At 40.4% G+C, this 21,930-nt stretch overlaps 1 protein-coding gene across 1 annotated transcript in view; it reads right to left on the minus strand.

Moving 5' to 3' along the window:
- Window positions 1-21,930, minus strand: part of AGBL1 (ATP/GTP binding protein like 1) — a 637,395-nt gene that overhangs the window by 409,158 nt on the left and 206,307 nt on the right. The window contains exon 17 of the mRNA XM_011229612.3: window positions 6,504-6,684. Within this exon, the coding sequence (XP_011227914.2) occupies window positions 6,504-6,684 (181 nt within the window). The remainder of the gene's footprint in view (window positions 1-6,503; window positions 6,685-21,930) is intronic.

A 21,930-nucleotide genomic window follows, 5' to 3' on the forward strand; every position in this document is an offset into this window, starting at 1 on the left:
GCCCCATCACACTGCAGCTAAAACTGCAAATTACAGGGTTGTCATCTCCCTAGTCAGTCTCCTGGTAGGTTCTGCCAACAGGAGGCACTTGAGGGAGAGAAGAACGCAGGGAGAAAAAGAAAAGGACACCCTCTGTGCTTTCCAGTTCCAGTTAATAAGAGGAGAGCAGCAGCAGATAACTGGTTCAAGCCCTGCCCCCCAGGCTGAGAGGCACCAGCATCGCTGCCCCCTCCCCGGTGACAGCAGTCGGGAGATACGTTCCCTTGGCACTCGGACATAAGTCACTCTACACTCTTCCACCTCTCAGCTGTGCCCCCTGGGCCACTGAAGCCCTGGCCAGGTCAGACCCCCTTCTCAGCACTCCAAATACCAATCTCTATGTACAGCACCTCACCCCCCCACCCCGGCTCCTGGGTTCCGGTCACTCCACCGCTTCCCGCTCCTTCCCTCACCCTTGTAGGTGGGACCTGCCTCTGCAAGTTTTTATATAATAATATAATTTATATAATAATATAATTTTTAATCTCTTGGCTTTTTTGGCATCCCTTTTTGAACTTGTAGACGTCTGCCACCTGTGTGAACCAAATCTCATCTCAAAACATCTAATATCTTGGCTGTATCATGGATCACTTTTATAATTAGAAAACAATAAAGCTATTTTTTTGATGTCCCAATTTTTCTGAGTGTAACTCTGAAAATATCTACTGTACTTCTCATTCACTGTTCCCTTAGGAATTTCTTCTCTAAGTATGACGGCCACTTATCCCCTTCCCCACTCTTGGGCGTAGATACTTTCTGTAAGACTCAGTAGCACAGCTGAAACAAGATGGAAAGGGCAATTAACAATTTACTAGAGCATAAATGATGTAACAGAAGAAAACTACTCACAGAAAATTTGGAACTGATTATTGGTATAGCTGCTCTCATTCTCAAGTAGCCACTTAAGGGATTGATTGCTTCTTCTGGCTTCCTCCATATGGTACATGCCATCTTTCCTCTATGACCTCTGGTTAGACCAGAGTTTCTCCAATTTCAAGCTCAAGAGAATTTTCTCTTCTCCTGCAAGGCCCATTTTTCAGGCATCTTTTCTTGTTCCAGGCCCTGCTTCTTTCCATGATGCTTGACAATAAGAATAACTAATCCAGACAATGACTATACCACTCCACCTGACGGGGAACATTCATGGACAGTAGCACCATAGTACAAATAGCAAGGATGCCTTGATCTGCCATGATCTAAAGACCCAGCACACAAACCTCCACGTTACTTGTATGATCACATGCAGGTGGGGAGGTAACCCAAGCAACATCCAGTGTGGAATTTCTCACGAGTCTGTTATCTGGAGCTCAGAGAGAATCTTCCATTCTTACTTGTGCAAATTGAAAAAGATCATAATAATAAAATTACATACTTCCTATGGCCCATTTCTTTTTTCAAACGTAACTGCTCTGTGAGATCCAAAAGTCTGAGAAGCAATCACTGCTCTATGCTATTAAGATTTGAAACACATTAAAAGTTAGAATTGAGGTCATATCGGACGGAAGCCCTAAGCGTATCAGAACAGGAGGACATGGACATGGTCCTGCCCAAGCTGAGGTCAGCCCAAGAGGAACCATCATCAGCCCTTTGTAATCCTGAAGAGTCAGGTGAATTATAATACCCTATGGACTGAGCAGGGAAATGGAAGTTCCATGGCAAAAAAAAAAAAAAAAAAAAAAAAAAAAAAAATTAAAATTAGTTGGTGTTCCCTACAGCCAAAAGCTGGCAGCAACAAGAAAGGACGTATTCTCCAATAGAGAAAGCTGGCAGGACAAAGCAGTATCAAGGCCAAAGTCAAGCTGGAAATTCCGATCCCATGAAGGAAGACTGAGGATGAACCAATTCATTCATCCCGGGCCAGAATTACAGAAAGCTGCAAGGCTGTGTCTTGGTTTGTCCCAGGCATGCTGGAAATGAAGGTCCAAGCCAACACAACTAATTTCAGAGACCACCTGATGGCGGCAGTGAGCAGGGATGAGGCTCTATTTGCATCTCCATCCAAGGGTGGGAAGGGCTGGTAGACCAAAATGCACATGGGCTTTGGAGCTAGAAAGAGTGGGTTCAAATCCCAGCTCCTTCACAAGCCAGCCATATAACCTTGGGCACACATGTGTCTATGTGCATGTTATTTCAATTATCTAGACAATTTCCCATGGCATTTCTGCCTCGAACTAACTTTCTAATCTGGGATAACTCATTTTGACCTCTCTGGTTTCAGTTTCTTTAACATATGAAGGACCGGGACTAAATAATATACACGAAACCCTCTCCTAGCTAGAACATTTTTTTTTTTAATTCTAATGCCCTTAAATCCTTACAGAAAAGTGGTATAGCACAGAGAGTACTTCTGGTCTCCCTCTGTAACACCAGCTTCTTAAACTGGACCCAAGATTTCACCCCTGTGTCCTCAAGATTTTATATCTAGATATTAGATAGAAGACCTGCATTTTGGGGCAATAGTTACAATTACATAAGAAAATCTATGTAAACACACACAAAAAAACAAACAAACAAACAAACAAAACAGGTTCTTTCTTGGCCCATACAAGGTGCTGATTTTTTTTTTTTAAGATAAAGTCTGTGAGTTCTCTTATTGTAGTAAAATAAAGCCTTTACAACCCACAATGGAGTAAAGGAATATTGGCACTAACTTTAAATGGTCCCAGATAGTTTAAATTGTCAAGATTTTTTATCTGATTTTTATAGTTTCATTTGTTTCCCCTAGAGCATTCAGCTATTACTTCTTAATACCTTGGTGTGTTTACTCATAGTATGCCCTCTGCTCTTTATTGTTGTTTGTTTCTGTTCCACAATGGCCTTGGAAGAAGAAAATCAAGTTTGTAGAGTTGTATATATACTAAGAATCAATATACTCCGATTCTCCTGTGAATAAAATGTTGGGCTATGTGTTGACTTCATAAAAATTATTTTGTCACTACATTCTACCCAACAATAAAAGTCCAAAAATTGGAAACCATGCTAGATCTCTTCAACCCCCCTCACTTACACGCCATGCCAACCTTTTCCACGTTCTGCAATCACCTGCCTTCTCCCCACTTCACCCTCTGAACAAACCACCTTTATCAGTTTCGCCCTGACCCAATTTGTTGACCCCCTGGTTTTTATCCCAGGTAGCAAAGAATTAGAGTCAATGATCCTCCTGGATTCCTTGGAATTCAGACCAATTCTATATAAACAACCAGGCCAGCAAGATGGTCGATTGTTTCTTTTGGAAGCCATCTTTTTAGTTTGTTTCCCTGTTACAGACACATGTTGCTAAGAGATCTTTGGCTTGGCAAGACCCACCAAATTTTTGCTAGAAAATCCTGGCTTTGTCTCTCTGACCACTGTCATCAAAACCTCTCAGCCATCCGCAGAGGCTCCATTAGCATCACCGCAAAAGGAAACTATTCTACTTTTACACATTCTTGCAAATTCCATGGGGGCCCATGAGCATTTGTGAAGGAAGAGTACAGTCTCATGACTTAAGTACCATGCTTGGGTTTAGGCTCTCCAGTCTTCATGCAAAGAGTGTTTCTTTGCCGTTCAGACCACACACAGGGCAGTTCAGTTACCTGTAAGAAGCCTATTAGTAAAAATGCGTCCAAAGAAAATCAGTGAAGATCAGAACATCAGAGAAAATATCACATAAGCAACATTTAGGTGAACTACATTCAAATCAGAGCGGACTTCACATGGGGACGTTAAGGCATGTAAAAGGGGGATTAAATTTTATCCATGGGGTACCCCAAAGTAAGACTGCATAAAAATGAAGTTCACAGGGCAAAGATCAAAGCACAGAAAAACACAAATCCACCTAGCTATGCACAAGGGAATGGTCATGCCCTGAAATAGAATGTCAGTCACAGAAAAAGTTCAAGGAGAAGTTAGATGAACCCTATGTCTAGTAGGTTCTAAGAAGGGTTCAAGAGCTGAGACTTTTAAGGGCTGTTACTGTGAGATCCTGTACATCCACTGTAGTCTCAAGTCTTTTGAAAATGATGTGCTATGACCCGTGGATTTCCTATCGGTACAATAACACTATGGTTTCCAAGTTCCTTTTAGCCAAAATGGTTTGAGTGATCCAAGTGATCTATGATGTGCCTTGAGCTCCATGATGAAAGATGCAATATTAAAAAAAGGATAATTTTGGTCATAATAAATAATGGTAATGATGATGAATGGCAATGTCACTGAGAAGAAGCTGGCCTGCCATTAGGGATTCCAAACAACCAGATGTGAGCCGAAAATGACTGTGTCCAGGCCAAGAGGATGCTCCGTGACTGAGACCACATGAACCTTGCAACCAAAGACCTGGACCAAACGCCTGATTTGGAGGTGTGAGCAGTTGTAATGAAGAAACTACAATACTATCCCCGAGCTTGAATATTGCCTTGGGCCTAGGAGACATTTTCCCAGACAGGTCAATAGGGAGCACGTTGCCTTACTCTTCCAACAGAAGAGAAAACTGAGTAAGTCAGGGGGAGAGCCAGATTCCAAACTAGAGTTATGACTCTCAACCTAGTACTCTTCCCATTCTCTACCAGTCCCCTGACAATTCAATGGAAAGAGAAACTTCAGAAAAGAGCCAACTTGGACAAGAACATGCTGAAACAGGATCGTGTCCCTCAAGATGGCTTGTGTAGCTGTTTTCCACCCATTTAGGCTGAATGAGCTTGCTAGTGAAATCCTGGGTGCCTCAAGCAAGGGGAAGTCACTCATTAATATCCTGGACCTGTTCTCCGGAGCCAGTGTGGCACACGGAAGGAGCTCACTGAGTTCCGCTGGACCAGGAGGGAACACTGCTCTAGAGCTTTGACCAGCTTGAGATCTAAGAAGGCTGATGACTGCCAGATGCCTACGCAATGCTCCTGACTGAGGGACTCGGCCTCATACTCCTCACATGTGCTTGAAGACCAACCAGTCACCACAATGACAAGGACCCTACTCTCTGTCCATCAAAAACCTCCACCTAAAACAAGGGAGTCTGGGAGCTACAAAACCAGAAAACTTGCTAGGAACACGTGAATCCTTTACTTCTTTGCTTTTTTTTTTTTTTTTTTTTTTTGGTATATATTGAAATTTTATTTTTAAAGTCTATAGCTTTGACTTGCTTGCATTTTGGCATAGTTTAACATATTTTATCATTTGGAATGTACTCTGATCCTCTTTTTATATTTTATCATGAAACTTTACATTTCTAAATTTTTTAACTGATCAGTATTCTTTTTTGTGCTTATCCTTTGAAGCTAGTCTATTCTCAGCTGTTTAACATGTATTTCGTTTTTTTTCTTAAAGAAATTAATTATTATTTTATCTTTCTTAAAGCATTCTCTTATTTAGTTAAGCCATTTTAAGTTTTATAGCTTTGAAATTTTTGCTTTCTTTTTTCTATTTTTTTAAAAATTCTCATTTTATCTCATTTCACCTTTTAATACTGCCCTATTTTCTCTGTTTTCTGAACTTGTGCTTTGCTTCTTTAATACTGACATTTTAAATTGTAAGTTGTTTTCCATGGATAGCCTCTGAAATTATTTTTCTTTCAATTTTTTTTTAATTTATCTTATGTTGTGTTTTTCCCATAGGATACCAGTGTCCATTCCCATAGTGAGAAGAATCCTCAATGACCACAGGAAGAGGCTTTATTCTCTTTCCACAGGTTTGAGAATTTGTCAACGTTAATCCTGCCACCCCATCCACCAGCCATGTCACCTTAGGGACCTGCTCTGGTTACTGCGCTTCGGCTCGCAAAGTCTAAAACGCTGACTTCTTCCAACAGACCTCATCAGACACTGGACTTCCTCATTCCCATTGTGTTCTGAAGGCATGCAGGAACTTAGTGAGGAAAAGCACCACCCCTTCCATCTCTCCTTCAACCAACTGTGAGCCTCCAGCCATTCCACAGCCACTTTCAACCACGTTCATTCAGCCACCCCATTCAGATACAGTGACACCCTTCTTGGAGTTGTATCCAGAACTCAGTAAAATACAACTCAGAATAAAGATTTCCCTGCAGTAAATATTAGTAAGGAAATAAAAGCACTGGTTTTAACTGCGGAGAAATCAGAATTTGAGTTCTGACTTTGCTACTTACCCACCATGTGACCTGAGCAAATCACATGATTACCACGGACACTAATTTTCTCCTTCTTAAAAAAACACCGTTACACCAGATTATTTCTAAGGACCCTTCTGGAATTAATTGCCTATGAGTCTTTGCCCTTCTATTCAAAAAACAAAAAACGAAAAGCAAAAACAAAAAAAAAAAAAAAAAAAAAAAAAANAACCTGACATGACCTCAATGTGTATGGAGAGTAGGTTGTAATTTGTACCCATTAACAGAAGCCCAAGAGACTTTATTCCTGCCAGAGTATCAAGGCCTCTCCAATCACACCCCCTGAGTGACACAATGCTTCACAAGGGTGACATAAATGAGGACCCAGTTGAGCTGGTGCCTGACATACTTGCCATTGATGACACCATCTGGATTGAGCATGGGGATGATCTTGAAAATGAAGTTTTCCCTCAGGAGTCTAGCCACAGGGTCACTGCTGACCAGGAACTCCAGGGCCCCCTTCATCACCCAGCTGGCATTGCTCTCTCCCGGGTGCACTCGGGCGGTGATCACCTGGTATGGACGCTGCCCTGCCGAGAAAGGAACACGAGAAAATTAAAGCTAAATATACTTTCCACTTCCAACAAGATAATCTCCCAGGAGCCAAAATTACACCTGACTGGCAAAAAGTCCAAAACAGGTTGATAGTTTCCCATACATATCTGATCTACACTGATCTATTTTCCATTTGCCTCTATAGTCTGCAAGACTCAAGAAAGTATAAAGTGAAAGCTCAAGGCTGTTATCAAAAGCATAAGTACTTAGTGGCATGAAAAGAAGCCAAGAAGCAGATTTTATCAAGACCACCAAAGGAACAATTAACTCTCCAGAATCCAATAGCATGATGCTGTATGTCACAGATCTGAAATTGAATCTTATCTTCATACTTAGCAGTTGTAAGATCTTAGGTGAATAATTTAATTTCTGCAGGGCTAATATCTCATCTTAAAAATAGGGACAATGATACTGATCTTGTGTGGGTGTTATAAAAACAGAAAGATGTAAATAAGGCACTCGGCATATTGCTTGCCATTGACTACATGTTAGTTTCTCCCTTCTGGATTATGATGTCTGTGGGTAGGATGGCCTCTCTTACTCCCCTGTAGAAATGGAATTCAAGGGAAGAACCTGTGCTGGGAACTTTATGTCTGTAGGACACTGAACTCAAACACTGAGAAAGATTTGACAAGAATGGAGCACCTGGAATCTCAATCATGCAAAAAGAATCAGGAAAACACTCTCTGCCCAATCACAGGGGGCATATTGATCTGAAGAGACCTTATGGAGAATGCATTGATGAGAGAAAGATGGGCTTGTCTTCCTTCCTTGTTGATAGAAAACATCTGGACCACTGTAATGTTGAGATGTATTCTAAGACCACATCCTGGCTCAGGTGAAAAGTGTGTTTTGATTGATTAATGGTGTCTGCCCCCCCACACCCCCGTACACTTGGGGGAAGGAGGGCCGAAGATGTGGCATCATACCAGAAGTTTGCCACAACTGCTCTAACCCCTTGTCCGATTTTGTGTGTCATGTTTTTTTACTCTCTTTTCCTTTTGTATAGTCACCCAATTCCTTACAGCTCCTAAACCCACCTGAAAGACAAGAACTAAGCATTTGCCAAGTATAAATACCCCAGCCACCAAGCAGCCTAAAAGTTAAACTAGTCATTTCTTCCCATCTCATTCAAATCACTGTGAGCTAAATATGGCTTTTCTTCCCTTAAACAGTAGGCTTTTTGAGGGAAAAAATGTGTCTCTAATTCTGTGCAAAGGAATACAAAATTGAGTAACTTTCAATACAGAGCTAAAGAACAGGTAATAGTGAATTATATTACTATTAGCATTCATTTAGACAAAACAAAAACAAAAACAAAACCACTATCTGTTGACAACCACTGAGATCTCTGTTTGAGGAACAGAGATCAGTACATTTTTACTGACTGTGGTGAGAGCAGGTCACGCCAGCCCCTTATAGATCATTTATATATTGGAGATAATATTTTGCCGTTTTTCCCTAAGCAGGTGTCTTGAGCATATTCCAGGAACTGCAGGAGCCATGGGATATAAAAGTTGAATAAATTATAGTCCTTGTTCTGTAAGAGGCCATAGCCTTTGCCAGTAGTGACAAACACACAAGCAAATAAGGGCAAGTGAGCTAATGGAAGTGTATATAAAGTACCAAAGACAGATCTGACTGAGAGAGGTAAGGATGTTTCCAGAGCTGCGATGCTATTCGGGCTGAGTCTTGCAGAATGAGTATCATCCTATGGGGGAGAAGGTGAGAAAGCGTCTCCTAAGCAAAGAATGAGACACATGCAAAGAACACCAAGGAGTCAAAATTGGAACACTGAAGAAAAAAGGAAATCACAAATGGCTGAAACAAAGGACTGAGGATGGTGACACACAGATTTAGAAAAGCAGGCTGGTGTCAACCTGGTAAGGTCTTCCTAATATATTTTGTTTGGGGATTTGGACTTTAGTCTATGGAGAAGAAGTTCTCAACCACGGAGTCAAGTGTCTCACAGGCATGCTATGGTCAGTGATGATGCCTACTGAAGAATCACTGGTTACCAATAAACGTGTAAATGTCTGCTTATGATATTGTATATATATGTAACATATACTACACACACACACACACACACACACACACACACACGGCACAAACTGCTGATTTTCTGTCCAGTAGCCTTTCCTCCTTTCTTTCTTTCTATGAGACCCAATTCTGGGGCGTGAAAGGATGGGCCCAGATTCAAACAGCCAGATTCATGGATCCTCTTGTAGGGAAGAGTGGTCATGTGATTGAGTTGTGGCCAATGAGATGTAAATGGTAGCTGGAGGTAAGTCTTTCCAGCGAACTGATTGAAGAGGACAGTTTCACCTAGCAAATTTGTCTTAGTCTTTGTCTCTTTTCTTTGCCCTTCTTCTTCCTCTTGCATTGAACACAGATACAATAATTTCAGGTGAGGAAGTCAACTGGAGAACCGAAGTCACATGCTAAAGATGGTGACCATAAAGATGGGAAGAACCTGGGTCCTTGATAAACTCCTTAAGCAGCTACTCTACACCTTCATGAGCTACTTCAATGCATCTAGATATTTGAGACCAATAAACCACACTCTGGCCAGGCAAACGTAGTCACAGTTCTGTTATATCTGGTTAAATTCTAATCTAACTTATAAAGATCAGGTTTGAAGTCATCCTGATAATACTGTTACTTTGGTTTTTTGAGGTGTTTTTTAAAGGTGTTATTTATTTATTTGAGAAAGAGAGAGACAGCAAGAGTAGGGGAAGGGGTAGAGGGAGAAGCAGACTCCCTGCTGAGCAGGGAGCCTGATGCAGGGCTTGATCCCAGGACCCTGAGATCATGACCTGAGCCAAATTCAGGTGCTTAACTGACTAAGCCACCCATGTGCCCCTAATAATGTTACTTTGAATGACATGCAGTCTCATGTGCTTTCTGGATTTAGGAGGATAGAGTGAAAAAGAGTCCTCATGAGGATATTTGATATGCACGTCCCAGAAAGGAACAGTTGAGAGCCACCATTTTAAGAAGGAGAGAGTCCAGAGGCACCTGGGTGGTTCAGTTGGTTAAGGGTCCGACTCTTGGTTTCAGTTCAGGTCACGATCTCAGGGTCGTGAGATCAAGCTCAGAGTTGGTGTTGGCACGAAATCTACTTGAGATTCTCTCCCTCTCCCTCTGCCCCTCCCCCTCTCATGTGCACGCTTGCTCTCTCTCTCCCTCTAAAATAAATAGATAAATAAAATCTTAAAAAGAAAAAAAAAAGTTGAGCATCCACGATGATTTTGCAGCAGGAGAAAGACATGCCAAAGGCTATGCTTCATAGAATCATTTTGACATTATTGTAGATCACGCATTTGCTGAATCAGAAACAGTATGGCCTTGTTGAGTAAAGAACAACTTTTGGAGCCGTATTTCCAGAGTTCACATTCCAGCCCCACCGTTTTCTACAGAATGAGTTATGGAAGTTTCTGATGAAATCGAGTATTGGATTGGGCATCCTGCATGTAAGACTAATGATTTGCTAACTGGAGCTTTCTAAATAAGCATATTGAGGAGGAAAAGAGATATACAGTTAGCTAGCTGAGCAGAGCTGAACCTAACTGAAGGCCAACTTGCCCCCTCTATCATTTGCTCACAATCACATCTCACTTTTTCCAAAGCAAGTCGTATTGGCACTCCAATAAAAAGCTTGTTGAGAAAGAGGCTTGATGAATTCGTACCCAATCAGCAGACTATTTTCAGTTCTATAATTCTATACCACTCGCTTTGTGGTCTCTGAACTAAGTTCATTTACAGCATATGGAACAACAATGGTAAGTACTCCCAGCCCAGCAAGAAGAAATAAAAAATAGCTTAAGCTCTTGTAAATTTCCGATACCCACTGAACACCCTCATTGTCTGGGCCAGTTGGCTCCCACTGCCTGTAACACAGTACAATTCGGTGCATTCGTCAATAAAGCAAATGCAGCCCTTGCAAAGAGATGTCCACAGTGTTCCTTTCCTTCTGAGAATCAGGTTGATAACCTGCTACACTGTAATACACCACAAGACCTAACAGGCTCTTCAGAGCATCCTGATGAAGCAAACGGGGAAAAGTGTGGGTTCTCACGAAGACATAAGCAGCATGTTAGCCATTTCTAGTTGATTTTTCTCTTTCCTCTGTGATTTAAGACAATTTTACAGTTGTATTGGTGAGTTAAACTTATGAGACCGTTCAGTTGCAGCAGCAAATGGTGCTCCAGAGAACCCATAATAGACAACAGCTGTAAATAGTATGCGACACACATACCATGTGTTTTTTTTCTTGTTATTGACAATTTCAGTTTTAAAAACTCATTTCTGCTTAGGGTAGGACAAAGAGTATCAGGTATCTACATTTTTTTTTTCTTTGCAATTTATAAAATCTATTCCGGAGGTCACCAAAATCTATGGGGGAGTCATGGTTTGGCAATATGCTGATTCTTAAAGCTCAGTATTGAATTTATGTCAGCGATAATAACATCTGTAAAAAGAGGTTAGAAACAAGTAGGGGATTATATAATGCCTAAGAGATAACAGGCTCATGGCCAATGCGAAACTAAGTTAGAACTGAAGACATATGTGATGATACACGTGTGTACCCAAGTATATAAACATCCATCCAGTTTCTCCTTTCTTCTTTCAACAATATATATTAAACTCCTACTGGCACTCTGAAAGGTTCTGGAGATTCCATAGGAAATTGTGGTTTTTGCCCTCAGGGAACTAATAACAGTCCAGTGGGAAAGACAGACACACAGATAATCATGATCCAGTGTGATCAGGGACATTTGTCAAGACATTTTCAAAGCATAGTGGAATGTTCATTACAACATTATTTATAATGATTTGATCAACTGGAAATTACTTAAATGTGCACTAGTTAAGGAAACTAGTCAAGGAAAGGATTCATAAACAGAATACTATGCAAGTATTAAAATGGCACCTAGATCTTTCTGTTGACACTAGAAGATATCTGTGACACTATGATGAGTGACAAAACACAAGCAAGAGAGCTGATCATAGTGGACCCCATTTGTTCATTGTTGTCACATTCACTTAAAGGAATCTATCTGTATATAGGACACATCTGTGGGTGGAGGTCATCTCGGTGATTTTTAAGTCTACTACATCCCTATCTAGAATGTTCTCCTCTTCAGAAAATGATAATCATATGTCCATATTCCCAAAGGCAAAATATTTTCAAATAGTAAACCACAAAGGAGAAAGAGGAAAGAAATGGATTTTCACAGAAGAAGTAACATTGGATCTGGTTTGTCCAGATTGAGTGAGAGTTTGCCAGATGAAGAAAAGAAAGGAAAGAGGTGATAGGAAAAGGCTAAGTAGAGGTATTTGCAAAATAATGAGGTCATAGAGCACGTAATGTGGGAAGAAGAGCAGAGTGATTTGATGTGGCTGAAGCACTAAGCTATACGGAAGGTAAAATGAGAGTGAAGCCACAAAGTGCTTCGTACCTGTATCTGCAGACCTTTGGAACGAATGCTCAGAAGACTGGAAACCATCTTGCAAGTTGTGAAAGCCCCATGGAAAATCCTGATGCGGGGGTGTGATCAGAAAGCAGTTCTCACTGAAGCTGAAGACTCAGATACTCGGGTTAAGAGGTGGGAGAAAAGGCCAAAAGGGCGGACTGATTTCCCAAGTCAAAGAACACTACCTTGGCCTTCACGCTGGGAGAGAGTGGATCAAAACTACTTGATTGTTGATTGGGGTGCCTGGGTGGCTCAGCCTGTTAAGTGTCTGACTTTGGCTCGGGTCATGATCTCAGGGTCCTGGGATCGAGCCCTGAGTCAGGGGACTATGCTTGGTGGGGGAAGGGAAGTCTGCTTCTCTCTCTTTCCATCTCCCTCTGCCCCTCTCCCCACTTATGCTCACTTGTACTGTCTCTCTCTCAAATAAATAAATAAAATCTTTTTAAAAAATTGATTAAAGGCCAAGAGGGTAATGAAGGATGCAAGGAAACAGATATGGGAAAAACTGTCAATGAAAGAAGATTCTGAAGAAAGAAAATCTGAAAATAGGCGTGGTGGTGAAAAATTTTTATACGTTTTAGAATATACTAATGTTTCCCACCAAAGGTGGCATGCTATGTACATTTTCTGCACCATGTGTTCCAACTCTTTTTAAATTAGCTTTATTTATAGTATAATTTACATTCAATAAATTTCACCAATTTTAATTTTACAATTCAGTGAATTTTGACAAATGTATTCAGTGCTGTAAAACCACTATGGTCATAATGTAGAGCATTATTACCATCACAAAAATCCCCCTTGTTCTGTTTCACAGGCAACTACCTCCCCCATCCCTAGTCTAAGGCAACCAGTGATCTGCTTTTTGTCTCAATAGCGTTGTCTTCTCTGGAATTTCATAAGAATTGATTCATACAGCATCTAACCTTCCTGTCTGGCTTCTTGCACTTAGCATAATGCTTTTGAGAGTCGTCCATGTTGTTGCATGTATGTGTCAGTAATCTGTTTCTTTTGGCCACGGATTTACATTCCAGTGTGCCACGAAGCAATGGTAATGCCACCATTGGTTTATCAGCTCAATTCAATCAATCAAACATTGGTTTAATATTTGCGTTATTTCCGGTCTAAGGCTATTACGAACAAAGCTGTTACAATTTGCATACACGTTTTTCTTTGGCATGAATACCTGCCTATAGAATTTGCGCATATTAGTTGGTTATTACAAGGGGCTGCCAATCTGTTGCCCAACGAGTCTATATGACTCTGCACGCCCACCAGCAATGTCTGGGAGTTCCAACTGATCCACACGTTGATCAACACTTACCATTGTCAGGCTTTTTAATTTTAGCCGTTCTAATGGGGAGGTAGTAGTGTCTAATTTTTTCAATTTGCATTTCCTTGATGACATTATAATGGTGATGGGAACTTTGTGCTGTTTTTTGGCCACTTCCATACCTTCCTAAGTGAAGTGCCTGTTCAAATCTTTTGCCCATTTTAAAAGCAGGTTGTTTTGTCTTATTACTGAGTGTGAAGGATTCTTGATATCTTCTAAATTCAATTCTCTGACAGATGTATGTTCAGTCAATTCTTCTCCAAGTCTTCGGCTTACCTTTTCATTTTCTAGACTATGTATTTTGAAGCACAAAAGTTTTTTTATTTGATAAAGCCAAATGTATGCACTTTTTTCTTTTGTAATTTGGATATTCTGTGTTTCACTGAGAAATTTTTGCCTAACTCAACGTGACAATAATTTTCTTCTGCAAGAGTTAGTCTAAGTTTAACATTCAGATCTATTTACATAAGGTGTTTCAAGTTAATTTTGGATTATGATATGATGTAAAGGTTGAGATTCACATTTTCCCTCCCATAATATCCTTTAGCATTTTCTACATATTCAATCTTATCTTCTGCAAAAAACAACAGTTTTATTTTTCCTCTCCAAATCTTAAGGCATTTTTTTTCAACTGGGTGGTGTTATCAACCTGACATTCCTGAAATATAATCAATTAGATTATATTATCCTTTAATGTAATTCTGGATTCAGTTATTTCTTTAGAATTTTTGCATCTATGTCCCATGAGAGAGCTGGACCCATAAGGACTTTCTTTTTTTTCTTTTAATGTCCTTGTCAGGCTTAGTTATCAAGGTTATGATGAGCTGGAAAGCACTGCCTCTTTTTCTTTTCGTGTAAGATTTTTTAAGATTGGAAATATTTCTTCTTACATTTATGGTAAAATTTCCTAGGAAAGCATTCTAAGTCTAGAATTTTCTTTCTCAGAAGATTTTAACAACCCAATTTGTAAAATAACAAATCCAAATTATTTTATTTTATTTTTAAAGATTTATTTATTTTTTTTAGAGAGAGAGAGCTCACACATGAATAGGGAGGGGAGAGGGAGAGAAAAAGGGAGAAAAGGAGGGAGAGAGCCAGACACAGGGCTCGATCTCATGACCCTGAGCTCATGACATAAGACGAAATCAAGAGTCAGATGCTCAACCAAATGAGCCATCCAGGCACCCCCAAATTATTTTAAAACATATTCAAACTGTGTAATAAAAATCCAACTGTTTAGATTTTCTATTTCTTCTTATGCTCATTTGGTAATTATACTTTTCTGTAATTTTGCATTGAAAACTATATTTTCAAATTTGTTGGCATAAAGTTGTTTTTAACTCTTATTATATATATAAGAATCTCTAGTGATGGTCTCTTATTTTTATTTCTGATACAGAGGGGTTTTTTTCTTTAATCATTCTCGAAAAGGGCATATCAGTTTAGTTTTTTCCAGAAACTATTTTACAATCATTTTCTCTTTCATTAATTTATGCCTATCATTTTTATTTATCCTTCCTTCCACTTTCTTTGCCTTTCGTATTTTTGATCTTTTATAAAGAACTTGAAATATTTAGATCATTAGCTCAGCATATGATAAAATTTTATAAATATCATCTATGTGTTTAAAAGAATGTTGAGTGCAATGTACCAATTATATCAGGTTTGTTAATTGTATTCCTCATATTTTCTTTATTCTTGCTTGATATTATGTCTCCCTATTCTATGAGTTCCTGAAAGAGGTATATAACAAGTTAATTGTATTCCTCATATTTTCTTTATTCTTGCTTGATATTATGTCTCCCTATTCTATGAGTTCCTGAAAGAGGTATATAACAAGTCTCCAAAGATACTTCAGATTATCCATTTCTCCTTGGAATGTTGTCACTTATTTTAAAGCTATGCTATTAACAGAAACTAGGTTTAGAGGCACTTTGGTGTCCTAACTGAATTTTTTTATTGTTATAAGGTATCTCTCTATCTCTGTTAAAGTGTTTTGCCTCAGCTTCTCATTTGTCTATATTCATATAGACTAGATTTCTTCTGGTTAGTATTTACAGTGTGTATCTTTTCTCATCCCCTTCCCTTCAAACTTTCTATAATTGTTCATCAGGTGTTTATTTCTTGGAAGTATGATATAGTTGGATATTATATTTTATTCACTCTAACATTTTATTTTAATTGAAGTATATATTCTATTTACATTTGGTGAAATTAATGACATATGTGGGTTTAACACTATCATTTTGTTATTTGCTCTCCAGTTACCTTAACTATTGTAATATCTATTTTCTGTCCTATCTTGTCTTCAATTGGATTGATTGCATATTTTTTCACATTGTTCCTTTTTTCTTCACTATTAGTGTGATACATATATGTCTTTTATTCTTTAATTAGTTACCTTAGAGATTATAATATGCACCTTTGATTTATCATAATATGATATAATCTACTTTATTTTAATTCCCATTATAAATCTTAAAATTCACAAAACATTTACAACATGGTGTTAATTTCAATTAAATTTGCCCTTTTTAATTACTCTTCACCCCTTCTGACGTCTAGGTTTTATTTTTCTTTGCCTGAAAAATCATCTGCTAGTATTGCTTCTAAGAAGTATGGGTCTGCTAAAATTGAGTACCTCCCTTTTTGTGGTTCCTTCACTTGTCTGAAAATGAATCCATCTCACCACCAGTTCTGAAAAGTATTTTTGCTGAGTATAGGAACATGACATTCCTGATGTTGAACTCTGTTTTCCATTTCTTTCCATGTTCCTTCCACCAAGATCCTGCAGGAAGCTGGCTGCCTTTAGCAGCCCTTACAAGTACTGAGAAGTTTGTCTCCTCATTTTGCAGAAGTAGGAATGCCTGTTTTTGTTTCTGCCACACACACTCTCCTTACATGGTTTCCAAATGAAGGGAGAATGTTTTCATTGGAATTTTCAAGTTCTTGAACTTTCCTATACTCTTTTTTCTTTTTTTTTTTCCTTTGGAAACATTTCAGTTGATCATGTTGAAACTAGCAAGTGGACAATCCTAACCTCTGAAATAATGAAACATTTCCTTCTCTCCAAAGGTTATATCACTTATTCCTCATATGTTTCTAATTTCTTAGAATTTCTTCAACAGTATGAACTAGGAGAACTCTTTAATTCCATTTGATGTTATCATAACTGCTGGTTCTATGACAGATGAATACTAAAATTGAGACTTTTAAAAAGTGTGGGATTATATGGAAACACACAGACGGCACTGCTATAGAACCCTGTAGCTGGGAAGGTACTTTCCCCTCCTTAATTTCTTCAGTCCTCACAGTAAATCTGGGAAGTAGGTAGACAGGTATTATTCTTTTCTTGTTTATAAGGCTAGGAAGGAGAGAAAGCATGAAAAAAATTGGGGTGCTCTGAATCAAAAGCCAATGTTCTTTTCATTTGACCATGTATTATTCTGTGTGCATACTTAATCCTACTGAAACAATATCTGATGATACACTGAGGAACAATCAAGAATCACGCAAATTATGAACCAGGCAACTAGGTTCTGCCTCGTACTGATTAAATGGATTTGGGAAAATTAAACCCTTTTGAAATCTCAGCTCCTGACCTACAAAGTAAGGCTTTCTTAGGTCTTTGCAGCACTAAATTCAATGATTATCAATGGCAACTGAAATATGGTAGATAAAAATACAGTGTTTTAACCAATGGTTTCAATCCCCTTCGGTTCTATTATGTTCTCCTGTATTATTTTAATAGAGCTCCTAACAAAAAGCAAAATTACATGAAGCTTCATCTCTTTTTTTTGCTTTTTCCAATATTCAGATGCACGGGCTAATAAGCGGTGAAGTGGTCAGAAGTCAGACGGCAGCACAAGAGAAGAGTGAAGGTAATCACTGCTAATAATCCGCTTTGAAATGGCCAAGTTGGGTTGGATCTCTTGCTGCCCCCGAGCTCGGGGCACGATCCTTCCCAGAGGAGCGGAGTCTGTCTACTCACGTGGCCTCCTTTACAAACTCTTGAGCTGCGGTCTTCCTGGGCCATATGCCACCAGCATTAAGAAACTGACCAGACTGCAGTTCTTCCAGTGACAAGAAGCAGCCTCAGATCGTGCCCTCCCAGCTTTGCACCCTGCCTTCCTCTCAAAGCCTGAGGTGTGACCTCCATACCCCCAAATGAATGACACAGAGCCCGAGAAGCTCTGACTTCTTTCCGTGAGATGTCATCGTTTTCGCCAAGAAGACTTGAGGGCTCATGCACTGACAGAGCCGGGAGAGAGTGCGCCCCCGTGAGGAGTCTCGGGCAGTAGGGAGGAAGCCACGCACCATAGCTCATCACCCTGAGGACCTATAGAAATTGATTGGAGGGTCGCCATCTTGCCATTGGCAGCCCATGAATATTTTCCCGAACTTTCTTAAACTTCTTCACAAATCCTAAGTCCGACATACAGCAGGGAGAGGAAGTTTTAAGCACAATGGGTTCCCCACTCACGCCCAAGACCTCCAAGGCCCCACCCTCTCTCATTCCTCCTCACTCCATCCTCCGTCCCTCCTGCTTCTTCACTGCAGGCAGGCAACCTCCCTCTCACCAACAGCTCTCACCACACAGAAGCCCCAGTGAACTACACACAAACAGAAAACCCAAATCTGACTGCATCACCTTCCACATAATAAACTGTGCTGGAGTCTACACCTCTCGCAAAGTCCTTATTGAAAGCCCCCACCAGCTGGCCTCAGCCAGACTGTCTGGTCTTGTTTCCCATCACTCCTGAACCAAATACTCTTCCCTCTGCTTCGTGCTGTTTCCCAAACCGGCATGTCCTTTCCCTCCCATGGCTCTGCATCGTTGCCCGAGCTATTCCCTCCCGGCCCAGGCCTTGTTTCTCTCTTCCTAAAGCTGTGTACATTGGCGGTTTTCAGAAGATGTTTGCTGAGTAGATGGGTGTAATTAACTGTAATTAGCTCCCGCAATTAACCCTACCATGCCCAGTTGTGTCACAACATATCAATTCATGGTTTTTTTTCCCCCCAAATTCATTCATTCATTAAGTATTTATTGAGCTCTTAAGATACACCAGGAACTATAATGGGGACTGGTGCTACACTAGGGTGAGTCGAAGCCGTCAGAGGGCTGAGGAGCTGACACCTAAGTACGGCGGACCTCCTTGGATGAAGGAGACTCAGCCAGTTCACGACATATGCTTAAGCAGGGCTGGAACAGAGTGTGTGAAGTGGATGAGAACCAGATTATGCACATCTTACAGAGAAAGACTGTGCTTATAATGGAAAATCAGGGAGGCTTCGAGTGGTGCCGTACCGGGATCTAATTTGTACTTCTGCTCCACTGAAGATACTTTTCCAGAACAGTCAGAATGATGTTTTTGAAGTCCAGACAGGGAGGCTACTTGGATTCTTCACATGTAACAGTCACACATGCTCTGTGTTTCAGATACCAAAATGATGCCAGAAGATGACAGGCCACTTTAAATTATTAGCCTTCAATGGGGATCACCCATCTGATTCTCTCACTTTCTGTGACCATTATGAAAATTTCCACCCACCAAGTAACAGGCAGGATGATGCACCCATTCATTCTTTTGTTCAACATTTTTTGAGTATCTTTTGTGTACCAAACATGATATCAAACACTGGGGATACCAAGGGATCTAGACCAAGTACCTATCTTCAAAGAACTCCCAGTTATCCCAAGGGAAATAGCTATTTATTGGGAGGGAAAGAATCTTGGCCTTTTAGAAACTTCTCTCAACTAGGGCAGTGTTTCTCCAACTAGTTCGTGCACGTAAATCCTCCAGAAATCTTACTAAGAAGCAGACCCTATCTCAGTGACTGTGGAGGGGGGGCCTGAGATCTTGCATCTCTACCGAGCTCCCGGGAGAGTGCCAACATGGCTGGTCCAGAGATCACACTCTGGGCAGCAAAGCTCTCCCTGTCCAACAGAAACAGAATGCAAGCCACAGAAATATTGTGCAAAATTCTGTGTTTTCTAGTAGCTACATTTTTCTAAAATAAAAAACTATGAAAGGGCACCTGGGTGCTCAGTCGGTGAAGCATCTGCCTTCGGCTCAGGTTATGATCCTGAGGTCCTGGGACTGAGCCTCAAATTGGGCTCCCTGTTCAACGGGGAGTCTGTTTCTTCCTCTGCCCCTCCCCCTGCAAGTGCTCCCTCTCCCAACTCCTCAAGTAAATAAATAAAATCTTTTAAAAAATACAAAATTAATTATAATAAATTGTATTTAACCCAATAGATCAAAAATATGACCATTTCAATGTGTAATCAATATGAAAATGACCAGGGGGATATTTTACATCTTGGGGTGCTAAGTCCTCAGAAGTCTAGTGTGTATTTTACAATTTCAGCACATCTCCATTCAGACTAAATCGACAGCCGCACGTGGCTCGTGACTACCAACTTGAACACCACAGCCCTAGATCCTCTGTCGACTCTCTCAACTGAACCCGTTCACCACACTTAATGGTAGAAGTTTATTATACTTCAATGGAATATAGTTGAGACACCGAGGAAATGAATAAAAGAATAAGGCCTTTGCTCCCAAACAAAACATTCTGTTCTACTGTCTTCTTTCTCGTGAAACAAGTCAATTTTGATATATTACAAATTCATATTTCTTTGCAAAGGGCAATCTCACCGTCTTACTTTGCACCCTTCTGTCTCTGTCTCTGAACCATGTATGTGTGTGTGTATATATATATATATATATATATATATATATATATATATATATAAAGTGGGTTTGGATAATGGGTATAAATGAAGAGAAAATCAGGAAATCTATTCCTGAGCAATTTTCAGATCACCAAGAGGAAGTGGTATAATCGAGGCTGAGATAATAATTTTCGACTCTGCATAAATATGAGAAAATTCATCTGCATTCCCTCATCTGCGTCAAACTCCACAGATTTTTCAGGAGATTTTGTTATATTATAATATGCTGGAAATAAAAAATAATACATCTGTGCTATAATGATACATAATATATACAGTATGATAATAGAGTATTTGGATTGGGTTTGAGGAATTTACTACACACAGAAACGACAGTCACTAGGGAGAAGTGTGTAATCGCATCAGGAAAATTGCAGACAGATGCTGCTGCACTCCCCAACCCCCCCCCATCCATCCGCTGATCTCAGTTAGGGGTGTTTGCAGTTCTGCCTTGCGATCTGCAGGCTCACCGGTACCCCAGGGCACTGGCCCCTCTGCCCCTGACCTCCCTCGTAGAATGAATGCTGCCCAGAGGAGAGCATTCACTAACTCCCTCAAGCTTCAGGAGGTCCCAGGAGGACTCTGTCACCTACAGACCACTCAGGGTGGGGCCAAATCACTCCCGGCTGTTTCTGATTGGAGGCCTTGTAAAGACACAGCCAAGGCTCACGCAGTCTCTGGCCAGAACTCCTGGCCTACCACTATCTCAACAGAGCCGTGTGTCACAGTAGCCTCCAGAAATACAAGTAACCAAAATGAGAGGGAAGGAGACCTTTCCATGCTTCGCGAAGACTCATCCAACACACCCCACCTCGTTATGCTAGCTACATTATGTTTCGCTAGCTTTAGGCATAATATAAGGCACTGACAGCTACGAATCTTCAAGAAAGAAATTAAAGAGCTGTAGGCTTTGCTCAGAAAACTTTGAAATATTCTAATGAATCATTCTGCTCCCAGGTCACATACAATGGGTCTCTTGCTTTGTTCTTTCCCACATTATTTGCCTGAACATATCTGAATGGGAGAAGAATCCAAAGTGCCTGAGGGAGCAGACTCTAGGCTCCAAAGACAGACATAGTTTCTTCCAGAAGCAAAGTCTCTGCCCCTGTGGGGTTACGGTGGGCTGCTGGGGCAGTCTTACTGCAGGATGCTAACACACACCGTAAAGAAGGGAAGGAAAGGATGAACCAAGAGAGGGGCAAAAATGTGCTCTCATGTGTGATGGACATCTTTAAACAGCCAAACAGCATGATTCTCTTTCAATTATAAAATATGACAAACTGAGGGCCTTTTCTCATCAGTGTAGTGTCTTTCAAGAATCTCAGCGTCTCCCAAACTCTTTCCAGACCCTGCAATTTAAGACAGCGGAAAAACCACCAAGCAAAAACCACACGACGAATAAATTACGAGCCCGAGTCGCAAGGACCAATAAGGTAGGAGGAGAAAATTTAAGAGTCTTAAGCCCCAAACATATGTCACCACCTGCCAGTGGAGCAGAGCAGTTTAAAACTGAAACCGTGCCAGGAAATTTCAATAGTTGCGTTACTCGCTTTGCACCGTGGAAATTTTTACTCTTGCAATCACGTAAAGGCGTGGTACAGTTTGTGGGGGGAAGCTGGGGGTGTTTAGGGAAAGGCGGGGACGCTGGCATAGGCAGGTAACCTTGCTGCCT

This window comes from Ailuropoda melanoleuca, chromosome 9, assembly GCF_002007445.2.
Source record: "Ailuropoda melanoleuca isolate Jingjing chromosome 9, ASM200744v2, whole genome shotgun sequence".
Classification (NCBI taxonomy): Eukaryota; Metazoa; Chordata; class Mammalia; order Carnivora; family Ursidae; genus Ailuropoda; species Ailuropoda melanoleuca.